Here is a 12,352-nt window from a genome sequence, read left to right as displayed (position 1 = left end):
AAGACACAGTTACTGATCCCCTCTTTGTGGCATCTGTGCCAGAATCTGTGGCACCAAAATCCTTCTGAAGGGAGAAGTGTGTATGGTGTTAACCATCTGCCTCTAGGGCTGTGATGAGGGTTGTTACACTAACGCACATGAAGTGCTTGACCCATGGGTATCTGATGGAGGCTTCTAACCCATTTTTAGCATCAATAGGTTGGAGTAATTACTGGAAATATTATGCACAAAGTGTTGTGCCCAAATGTCAAATTCTGTACTGTGTGTTTTTACTCTTTCCCTCTCTATTTTAAAATTCTGACATAAAACATAATTTATGTTACCTGGGTTGTAGGTTCAATCCCCGGTCAGGGCATATATAGGAGGCAACTGATTGATGTTTCTCTATTAAATTGATGTTTCTCTCTCTCTCTCCCTTCCTCTCTCTAGGATCAATGAACGTATCCTTGGGTGAGGATTAAAATAATAATAGTAATTTATGTTATTTCCATACTTGGTGAGTAGTCACTTCTTTCTGAAAAAACAGGCCCCAGAAGAATATTTAGGATGTGAGTGACAAAAAATAAGAAACCAAAAAAATAATTTTTATATGACGATGGTTCTATATGAAAACCTACTAGCAGTTGAGCCTAAATGTTAAGTTACCTTCACTTAGTGGAGGGAAGCAGTGGTGAGACAGGCACATAGGGGACTTCAGGATGGGGTTGAGGTTTGCTGTGGACCAGGATTATCTTCTGCTGAAAGAGGGAATAATTCCATTAACTGCAGGGTCTGACTATCTAGACTGCAAGATAAGGAGCCTGCCACCACCAACACGCTGCCCAAACCCTGAAAAATCCTCATTATCACTTTGAAGACTTGCCTGTTCCCTGACTCCTTTTATTTCCTTGCTGCTTCCTTACTCTTTAGAATTCTGGTCTCCACTAACCCAACCTGGCTGGTCACTGTGGCCAAGTTAGAACAAATACTACATAGCCTCTTAATATGCTAAAAGTTTCCTCAGCTGAACTGTCTATTTCATTGCTGGGTCATGGATTCGTGTTTCGCTGCCAGGTCTGTGAGGTGTAACGGGAGGTGACTGCTCAACCAAAGAAGCCTGAGTCACTCATCACTCTTTCCCTATAGTTTATTGTACCCTCCTCTGCCGGTGCTCCTGTCTCCCAGCCTGTGTACCGTATTCTAACACAGACAAGCGGCTCAGCTGTAGAAAGAAACCTTACTGCAGTGGAAGTAAATATTTTGGTTCAAACTGATTACAATTGAAGTAATTACAAGTAAAAATTTAAGTCTATTGGTTTAGCATTATGGACTAATTATTGTGAAGGATACCGAGCCAGCAGTGTCCATCGTGGCTGCAGATGCTCGCCGAAACATGAGAAAAACATACACAGGGACAACTGAGTCCTGTGGGGAAATAGGTATGAAATGACCACTCTCTCTAGTGGAGAGTGCCCTGTTCTCCTGCCCGAGCAGGCTTTTATTGGGTTCGTTTACACAGGAATTCAGGTAAAGCTCAGTAATCATTACCAGGAAGTAAGGATCAAACAATAGATAACAAGGAACTCTGAGGGCCTATTTTGAGTCAGGGTCAGATAGCTAAAGAGCTGTAAAACTTTGAGGAACAAACTTCTTCCTTGGACCCTTATCATTTCATTGAGAGTATTCTAAATAAAGAAGGTTTCACAGGATGTTACATATTCTTTCTTAGGCCTGATCACCAGGGGAACCTGCCCTTTCCAGCATAGGGCTGAACAACCCTCTGTCATTGTTTCAGGCTTAGGTGGAGCAAGGGAACTAAGGCAGCCAAGAGATTAGGAGATTTTCTTGAAGACAATGAGGACTTAGGTTTTGTCAAAGCTGAGGGGCGGGGGTCTATCACCCCCTTTTGCTGTAGCCCCCAAAGTCCTTCCTTGGGGGCCTCCCATGTGATCATGCCTGTCTTAGGTCGTTTCCCCCTTGGGGAATCTTATCCGTCATTGGCTAACCAACCAAGCATTGGGGGCCAGGCAGGGTGAAGTAAAAGGAGCAGAAGTGGCGCTCCTGCCAGGGAAATAAGCTTTTGTCTCCCTGCTGGCTTACAGTCCAAGGTCGTTCCCTCAGCCTTAGCCTTGGTGGGGGTTCCCAACAAATTATTATGTTACCTTTCTAGTCCTGAACTGTTTGAACATTAGATTGGTTGATCTGGACTGTTTTGAACTAGTAAAGACCATTTTGCAGGTGACTTGAAATAGTTACAAGCAGTTTGATAAAACTAGAGCAAGTATGATGTGGTTGGAGATAGATTTAATTGGTCACTAGTTTGATTCAGTAAAATATACTCTGAATCAATCAAACCTTCTGTATACCAGTCAGAACCTTCTTGTCCAGGTCTAAACTTACTAGAGTGAGTTAAAACTAGCCTGAAACAATTTAAGCTATTAAAACCAGAACCAAATAATTTTGGTTAAATATATCTGGGTTTAGCCAGAGTGGCTTTAGATCAATCAGAGATAGTTTTATAGGTGGAACCTTTTTATCTCAACTCTTTCCCTCTGAACTAGTATGAACCATTCAAACTATTGTGAACCAGTATGAGTTTGTTAAAATGGATTGCTGTGTGTGTTTTATACAAATTTGAATTTGCTTTTAAGCTGGTCATAACTCTTTTGACATTAGCATATCTATTTAAAATGAATTGAAACTTGTTTGAACCAGTGAAAATGGAATTAGTTTGCAAGTGATCTTTATTGACTTGGCAAACTACTCTGAGCCAGTCAGCAGTCTTTTGTGCTATAAATATATGTTTAAGTTTCCCAGCAATTTCAGAAGTTGTTCTAGGTCTTCAGAGCCTGCGTGATCTGTCCATCAAGAGGAGAAAGGAGTGAGCTAACATTTACTGAGTACCCAGGATGTGCCAAGCGTTGTGCTGGGCTCTCTGCAAAGAGTAGTCTACTTAATCCTTAGAACAGTGCTGTGAGGTAGTATAGATGATCTTTTTTGTACAGTGGAAACATGAAATACAAGACAAAGACATCTGAGTAGCTGGTATGTGGGAAACATGGGATTCAACCCATGTTTGACTTTAGAGGTCATGTATTAAGCTTCCTTGTGTGATATCATACCTAGTTGCTTTTAAGCCTAATATGCATTTGTAAAAAATGTGAGTAATGGACCCAGAGTTTGGGCTAGAATGGACATTGGGCTCATGGTTAAGAGACCTATGTTCTTGATTGTGCAAATGAGTTAACCTCTCTGGGTTCTGTTTTATCCTTTAGAAGACTGAACCCAGAGAATGAAAGGTCTGAGCGTTTATTTTCAGATCAGCAATTTTGCAGGTCATTGTCTAAGGGTACAGTCTGAAGAGTGCAAACTATGATTAGTTTTAATGGTGGTAGCTATACCTTCAGTTATAGTGTTTGGTTTGTTAACACTTCCTTTAGGATGGCTTGGTTTGGGAACAAACTCATAAGTACTGCTTTCAACATGAATAGAAAACAACACCCATGAAGATAATTTGTATACTTACATGTGTGATTCTTCTCCCATGATAACTAAATACATTAACTTTTGGTACAACAGAGATAGTTTCATCTGTTTCTAAATTCCACTCAGGTGAGCTTAGAGAATTGTAGAATAGTGATGCCATTGGCTACAGCATTTTTCTCTTGTACCTTAAATGATATGAAAACATAGTTTTAGAAATGACCTACATTTTTCAAAGGACATGTGAACAGGAAATAAGGCAGCCACAGTGTCTTCTTGCACCAATGTCATTACAGAATTTGGAGTTGCTTTCTGCTTCCTCATTCATTTTGAGGGGAACCCCCAAAATGATTAAACATTATCTTGACCTGCTTTTCAATTCTTAGCTCTTATTTCTAAATACCTTGGAGCCAAGGGAGATGCTGTGATATGACATACTAGAATATATTTTTGTACCCAAATGATCATCTTCTGGAGAAGAATTCTGTTACACACCATTAATACTGTCAACCTACACCTGTGACTGCAGGAGCTATAACATAGGAAAGCCATCATTGTAAAGTGTCACTCTTTATAGTGTGCAAATAGAATTATGAATGTTTGTAGAGGCTCTGCCCTTATCGACTGACCTGCCGTATCTGAATGTGAAGTCACCGATCTGCACTCAGGCACCAGATCTGAGGAAGTACATTGCAGTGGCTCTTGAATCTCAGCAATCAGCATTTTTGAGCATAAAGTGAGTCACCAAATTGAGGATGGGGTGGGGGAGGCAACCTTCAAAACCAATAAATGTCCTTGACAGAGTTTTTATTAATTTTATGGATCTGTGGGAATAATTCTATAGGATGTATTGAGAATTGTGGTAAAGTTGCTGAGTAAAATGGGGCTGGGTGAGACGGGGACAATGAGAGGAAAATCAGCATCTAACGTAGGGAATCTGACCTGTGTATGGGTTGGTGAATATGTATGTTTGAAAGGCAAGTAGAGTTGTTGTCAGTGCTAATGAGGTAGCTGATTAGTTTTCTCATTTTCAGGAGGATTTGTTGGTATTAGAAATGGAAGGATAAAAAGAAGCCTTCCAAAGAGCTAGATTACGTTTTTAGTCAGACTGAAATATTGAATAGTTTGAATCTTTTTAGAGCATAATAAAAAAATAATAAAAATTGCTGATTGCAAAGGATAAAAAAAGTATGGTTAGGTCTTTCTGGTAAAAACAAGAAATTTTCTTCTCTAAAGTAGATGCTTGTGTTAGTCACCATTGGAGAGCTTAATTGGTAGCATTTCTGGTTAGAATACCAAGGCAAGCATAGGTAAATGAGCCGCCACAGGCATTGAGGAACTATGGTTTCTGCATAGTGACTGCTTGAATCTGGAACTGAGTCCCTGAGTGAGCAGTGATAGTCCAGAAGAGTCTGATTTAATATGTACCTAGTAACAACCACCACCACCACCACCACAACAGCATAAAGAAGCTGCAAGCCAAATTTTACTTGTTAATTCAGCATTATCTTTGAAGGAATTATAACGATATGTGAAAATGAATATGAATTATTTCATTTAAATTCATAAATGAAATTGCCTAGAAGTGCAAGTAATAAGAGAAAAAAGCCAAGGATCCAGCACTAGGAGACTTTGAAAAAGAAGTAGGGGAGGTGAGGAATTGGAACCATTTTTGCTCCAAGGATTATTATTATTCCTGAAACATTCTCCTTTCACTTTCGTTTCTTTGTTAATTTTTGTTCTATATGATCTGCTTATAAGACTCAATGACATTACCTTTTTGATTGTCATTGTTGGTTTGAATTTTTATCTTAACGGTACTATAATATGTATGTTAAATTTGAACTAAACTGTTAGTTATTTATTATTTCAGTAGCATCTCTTCTAGCAAATTGTTAGGACCTTGGAGGCAGTAAATAATATCTACTCCTCTCTTCACAGAACCCTTAGGCATATAGATGTTACATAGAAGTACTTGACCTGGATATTAAAATGTGACTTTATCCATGAAGGATTCTAATATTTTCTACTGGCTTTTTAATTAATATGCATTTGTTTGTTTGTTTGTTTGTTTTTTGTAGGTGAACCACTGAGTTCTTCATTATGTCTGATGGAGACTATGATTACCTCATCAAATTTTTAGCTTTGGGAGACTCTGGAGTAGGGAAGACCAGTGTACTTTACCAGTACACAGATGGTAAATTTAACTCCAAATTTATCACAACAGTGGGCATTGATTTCAGGGAAAAGAGAGTGGTAAGTTCTATATCTTTCTAAATAAGAATGTAATCTCTGAGTCCACATTTACCTGTGTGTTTAGTTTACTTTGTAGGAATTAGGAGGACAAAGGCTGTAATCCAAAATTAAAGGGTACATATGAAAGTGTTGTGTTCATCTGGGCGGTGTGATTTAAAAGGCTGTGCTGAGGGACACTTGGTATACAACCAAGCAGACAATGTAAAAGTGAAGATTCTTTTGAATTTTCCCTTGATACTTTTTTGGCTTTTGTCTTCTCTCTGAACGCCACAAAATTATTTGTCTACCTTTGTTGTGAATCCTATAAACCAGTCTTACAGGGATCCCTTGGATGTGCTGTTAAGGTTCTCTTTCTGTCTTTGGATTTTAACAATTTGATGATTGTGTGTCTAGTTAATCCTTATGATTTTATCTTTCTTGGAGTTTGCTGAATTTTGGAATGTACAGATGAACATTTTCATAAAATTTGGGAGATTTTTGGCTATTATTCTTCAAATATTTTTCTGCTTCTTTCAATCTCTCCTCTTTCTATAGGATTTTCAGTACGCATTTGTTGGTATATTTAATGGTGCCTCATAGGTTTCTGAAACTCTTCATTTTTCTTCATTTTTTTCTGTGCCTTAGACTAGATAATCTCAGTTGACCTTCAAATTCAGTGATTATTATTTCTGCCAATTTAGGTCTACTCTTGAGCCCCTCTTATGAATACTGTGTTGTTATCCGTATAGTAGAATATCTATAGTATAATAATTTTAAAAATAATCTATCTCTTTGTTGACCCTCTGGATTCAGTAGGGCATTATTTGCATACTTTGCTTTAATTTTTTTGTTTTTATTTTATTTTACTTTATTTTTTAAATCATTTTTTTATTGTTCTATTACAGTTATCCAATTCCCCCCCGTCCTCCTTTGCCCATCCTAACCCCCCACTCCCACAGTCAATTCCCACACTATTGTCCACGTCCGTGTTCTTTGTCTAGTCCCTTCAGTTTTCTTTAGTTCTGTGAACATATTTATAATTGCTGGTTTAAAGTCTTTGTCTAGTAAGTCGAACACCTGGGCTTCCTCAAGAATAGTTTCTATAGGTTGCTTTTTTTCCCCAGTGTATGAGGCATGTTTTCTTGTTTCTTTGTATGTCTCATAACTTTTGTTGAAAACTGGACATTTAAAATAATATAATGTGGCAACTCTGGAAATTAGATTTCTTCCCCCCTTTGAGAGTTTCTTGTTTTTTTTTTTGTTTTTTGTTTTTGTTTTACTGTCTGTTTTTTATTTGTTTGTTTGTTTACTTATGTTGCTGTTTGTTCATTTAGTGACATTCTTGGTCTAATTCTGGAAAGTGTATTCTTTGCTATGTGTAGCTCCAGAAGTCTTTGCTCAGCTAACTTAGTGGTCAGCTAATGAGTGCACAGAGAATTTCTTAAATTCCTTAAACCAGAAAGTCTCTCATCTTTTCCGAGGGATTGTGTGTTTGTGTGTGTTGTGACATGTACTTATTGCTCCTGTAGGTGGTTTGGAAGTCTGCCTTAGCTTTCACTTCATGCTTGAGAAGAGCTTGAAGGCCAGTCAGAGGTGAGGGATTAGGGCCTTTTTAGGTCTTTCCTGGGCATATGTACAGCCCTACACATGAACATGGCCCAGTAGGTACCAAGGAATGTTTTCCAGCTTTTCAAACCTTCCTATGGACATCTCATTTCTACTTGTTTCTTTTTTAAGTCCTTTGGTTAGATTTCTGTTAGTCTCAACTATATTTGCTTTTGGTAGCTGTTAAATGCTTGCTGCTGATTATTTTCACCAATGCCCAAGGTATAGGGTCATTCTCACAGAGCAGCTCTGAGTCAGGTAATGTAAAGACCAGGCCTGTGAATGGAGCCTTACAGGCAGCTTTCAGTTCTCTGGGGGTGAGACTTTGGGGCAGCTCCGAACCTGTTGTGCCTCCACTGCCTGCAGCGGCTGCTGTTCTGATGGTTTTCACAGCTGTTATGATTATGTACCTGTTGGTGTTCAGAACTATCGTGGAGCTGGGGAGAGGGTGATGAGAACAGGGCAAGTTAGAACAGCACAAAACTTACTGTTTTTATTGACATTCAGAGTTCTGAAAAAGTTGATTTTGACAATTTGTGCCAATCTTTCCATTAGCTTTTATGGAGAAAGAGATTGTCAGTGGTACTTTCTATAAAATTGTTTTAAGAGTACTTTTTAAAGATGGGATGGGGAAAAGTCATAGAAAGGTAGTATTTCTTGAGATGTGTGACCTGAGGGAACTTTGAAATTGCATATTATTTATATATTTCATAATATATTTATAAAAATATATTTTAGTACAAATTATTATATTATTCAAAGACAGTTATTTGAATTAAAAAATACAAATAAAGTTGTATTCGAAATGAGATTTTCTTTAGAAGATTTTGCTAGAGCTGCACTGAATAGGAAAGTAAGAAGAGTTCACTGGTCTCAGAAGTTCTCTTTTTCTCATTTGTTTTTCTGTTTTAGGTATACAGAGCCAATGGGCCAGATGGAGCTGTTGGCAGAGGCCAGAGAATCCACCTGCAGTTATGGGACACAGCAGGGCAGGAGAGGTATGAGATCTTCAGCTTTATGCCTCTTACCAGAGGAAAGGGGAAAACAGCTGTACTTTTCTTGCAGTGACCTGAGGAGGAAAGGGACAGCTGATTGGCTGATTTGCATCTGGATAAGACGTACAGCGAAATCAGCAGTAAATTTATCCGAGTTGATAACAGTGGCTTTATTTCATACAAGGTCAAAGGAAAAATGAATCCTTTTCAGAGTAGACCAACTTACTTATGGACTTATTTCTTTTTCTTCTTCATTTTCAAAAAGACCTATACACCTTTTTCCATTGGCTTTTGCCACTTAGCCACAAAAAACTACAGAGTTATACATATGTATTATTCTCACCAGATTGTTGAAACCTAGTGGAAAATCTGATTGGAATTAACTCACATGATCAGAAGTTTCTTAACCAAAATAAGTCACATGAAATCTTGATGTAAAGTTGCTTTCAGTTAGCTAAGGTTTGTTTTTTTTTTCTCACAGATTCCTTGAAGGAATCTGCTGAGATTTCTGTTTCTTTCTCACAGATTTCCTCGAAGGATTTTTTAAAACTTTTTATTATGGAAAATTTCACGTATATAGAGAAGATAGTGTATATAATGAGCTCATGCATTCATTTCCCAGTTTCAGCTGTCATTAAGTTGTGGCAAATCTTTTTTTTTTTTTTAAGATTTTATTTATTTATTTTTAGAGAGGGAAGGGGGAGAGAGAGAGAGAGGGAGAGAGAGAGAAAGGGAGAGAGAGAAACATCAATGCGTGGTTGCTGGGGGTCATGGCCTGCAACCTAGACATGTGCCCTGACTGGGAATCGAACCTCTGATGCCTGGTTCGCAGCCCGCACTCAATCCACTGAGCTACGCCAGCCAGGGCTAGTTGTGGCAAATCTTACTTTATGTATATCCCTCATTCCTATTCCCTCTCCCAAATACTTTTCAAGCAAGTTCCAAATATCAGATTATTTCATTCATAACTGTTTTGGTATGTGTCTCTAAAACATAAAGACTATTTTTGTAGGACCGTTGACTAGAAATATTTGAGAAAACTTAAAATAAAATATTAAATGACAAATTCATACCAGTATTTTCTTCCCTGGAGCCTATGTCTGTCAGTTGCAGGCTTTGCATAAAGGCAAAATAAGAGGAAACTGTTAGAGGGAGCAAGAGGGGAGACAGCAGGTTAAAACCTTGGAAGAGAGGGTACCAAGGAAGGGTAGGTGCTGAGTCATTACCACTCCCACCTTAAAGCCAAAGGAATGGTTCATCAGAGGTAAGAGATTGCTGTAGAGATTGGAAATCAAAGGACACAGAACACGTTGCAATGTCAGGTGAAGCCAAGCCACAGAACAGGGAAAACATGCACAGCCAGTCCCATTGTTTTGGTCTGGTTAACTCCTACCTGATACTAAATTATTGGTTGAGACTAAAGGGTCACAAACTAGTTTTGTCATCCCTGTCCAGCAGGCTGAGTTTTCAAATCACATGGTCTGTTAACACATAAACTTATATAAGGGATAAATAACTGTCTCATACACTTTTGGAATACCATCATCTAATTTTTAAAAATTTTATGTTTATGTAGATTGTTTTTATTTTAAAAGAAAATTACAAGTATAACTTTTGATAATTGTTGGCATTTAAAAAAACTAGATATACTTCATATAATCTTTCTTGCTCTAGATAGCTATTTACTGTATTTTGTAAGATACCTAATATCATTGATTATACTCATAATTTTATACTATTAAAGTGCCATTTATAATAGTATACTTCACTGAATCTTGTGTCACTAAAAGCTGTAATATGCATGTGTTATGTGAAGTTATTAGAAACAACGGCATGTTATTAAACATCTAATTTGTTATTGATGAACTATTGTGAGAGGCTGAGGCACTGCTGGTGGCTTTATATTTTAGGAGTGGGGCCGTGGTTTAGGTGATCAGTCTGCTTTATGTTCCTAGGTTCCGAAGCTTGACAACAGCGTTCTTCAGAGATGCAATGGGGTTTCTTCTGCTCTTTGATCTGACAAATGAGCAAAGCTTCCTCAATGTCAGAAACTGGATAAGTAAGTGTTATCGTGTCCCTGCCTCCCACTCCCTACAATAAAATGCCCTCTTATATTCTACTTTTGTTGTAAATTGTTTTCGGAGAAATCTTAGTACTGTTCTAAATGATATTTAAAGGGGCAAGATTATTAGTTTTGGGGCAAGATAACTGAAGTGCTCTGCTTTTCCTAGCAGTACTAACAAAGCTGTCGAGTTCTCCTATGCTCCAAGTATCAGGCAGTGCTTTCTATGTAATCTCTTCATCAGCCTTTTCCACAGAAGGGACTCAGCCCCATCTTGTAAAGGAGGGTGTAGAGACCTAGAGAAGTTAAATCACTAAGTATCTGCTGGCCTATTGTGCATTATCAAGTCTTGTACCATTCTGTGGTTTAAAACATATATTACACAGATTATGTATATTACATAAATATCTTTAGAAGGCTTAATGGATTAGACTTCTCTGCTTAGAGGCCCCTTTTAGGGCCAGGCTTTGCTAGGAGGACTCTAGAAATGCATTGGCAGAAGTGGTCCCCAGCATAATATGTATATATAAACTTTCATTTTGGCTTTTTGGAGAGATCCCAGCCTATAAAATGATTGTTAGTAGCCATTTAAAATCCTGCTACTTGGCCAAATAATAACTTGTAAATGGTACATTTTCTTCCATTGGTTGTATTAGTACAAACCTAGAGAATTGATTGGGAAAGCTGTGATGTTAGAAGTCTACTTATTCTTTAATATATGGCAAAGTATGGCCTCCAAGAAATTTTTTGGGATAACTTTAGTTGGAATAAATGTTTTTGTCCTTCACTACTGCTATTACATTTGGTACTAATTTTAGGGTCCTTATCATAGATCATCTTGAGTTGTGGTTGTTTAAGCATGCACCTTTTTTCTTATATTTTTAAAAAGATTTTATTGATTTATTTTTAGAGAGAGGGGAAGGGAAGGGGAAAGAGGGAGAGAAACATCACTCTGTGGTTGCCTCTCATGTGCCCTTTTCTGGGGACTTGGCCCACGACCCAGGCATGTGCCCTGACTGGGCATCAAACCTGCGACCCTTTGGTTTGCAGGCAGGCACTCAATCCACTGAGCCACACCAGCCAGGGCATCTAAATGAGATTTTTCAAAGCATTGATTAATTTACTTTTTACAGAAGTAATTTAGTCTTTAGAAAAAGCTAGGAAAAAATAAATAACAAGAAAAACCACCAATAATCATACTTTCTAGACCCTACCAAATAAAAATTATTATTATTATTTCAATCAAATTATTATTATTTGATTCTTGGCTTCATCCACTCCACCATTGGTTCCCTGTAAATTTTTCTTTATTTCACTTAGTGTGATCTTCATTTCTGCTCAGGTCTTTTTATTCTGTTGAAGTACCCATTGAATTCCTTGCACATCCTAATAACAGTGTTTTGAACTCTGATAGATTGCTTATCTCCATTTTGTTTAGTTCTTTTTCTGGAGTTTTTTTTTTGTTGTTGTTCTTTCATTTGGGCCATGTTTCTTTGTCTCCTCATTTTGGTAGCCTCCCTGTGTTTGTTTCTATGTATTGGGTAGAGCTGCTTTAATACTCTAATATGGTTTTGTGGCCTAATGTAGTAGGTGTCCTGTAGGGTCTGGAAGGAAAGCTTCCCCTATGACCCAAACTGGATACTTGAGTTGCACCCTTTTTGTGGGTGAGTACACCCTCCTCTTGTAATTGAGCCTTGATTGCTGTTGGCAGGAAAATAGAGGGATTTACCCAGGGTAGTCAGCTGCAAGGATTGGTTTTGACCACTTACCACTAACCTCTACCCTCCATGGAGAATCAGCTGTACAGGGGCAGGGTGGTGGTGCTCCGACATAGTCTCTAGCTGTCTATTAGGTGCGCAGGTTCTTAGGTTCTCCTGGTGGTGCAGGCCAAGGTCATCCCCGACTTGTGTTCTGCCTGGGGCCACCCTGCATAAGCTATGAAGCCATCCAAGATGGCTGCTACTTGTGGTGGGCTTGGACATTCCCAGTTGAA

General features: G+C 38.2%; 1 protein-coding gene across 4 annotated transcripts in view; it reads left to right on the top strand.

Moving 5' to 3' along the window:
- RAB27A (RAB27A, member RAS oncogene family) overlaps window positions 1-12,352 on the top strand; it is a 64,414-nt gene that overhangs the window by 35,767 nt on the left and 16,295 nt on the right. For 3 of the 4 annotated variants that reach the window (XM_036033833.1, XM_036033821.1, XM_028508189.2), the window contains 3 exons: window positions 5,544-5,718; window positions 8,215-8,300; window positions 10,253-10,356. In XM_036033833.1, the coding sequence (XP_035889726.1) occupies window positions 5,566-5,718; window positions 8,215-8,300; window positions 10,253-10,356 (343 nt within the window). In that variant the 5' untranslated portion in view covers window positions 5,544-5,565. Of the gene's footprint in view, window positions 1-3,836; window positions 4,199-5,543; window positions 5,719-8,214; window positions 8,301-10,252; window positions 10,357-12,352 lie in introns of those variants that run through there. The other variant, XM_036033829.1, reaches the window with a different exon arrangement.

The sequence above is a fragment of the Phyllostomus discolor genome, chromosome 1, assembly GCF_004126475.2.
Source record: "Phyllostomus discolor isolate MPI-MPIP mPhyDis1 chromosome 1, mPhyDis1.pri.v3, whole genome shotgun sequence".
Classification (NCBI taxonomy): domain Eukaryota; kingdom Metazoa; phylum Chordata; class Mammalia; order Chiroptera; family Phyllostomidae; genus Phyllostomus; species Phyllostomus discolor.
The sequence above is the reverse complement of the archived record's forward strand: the minus strand, read 5'-3'. Positions and strand labels throughout refer to the sequence as shown.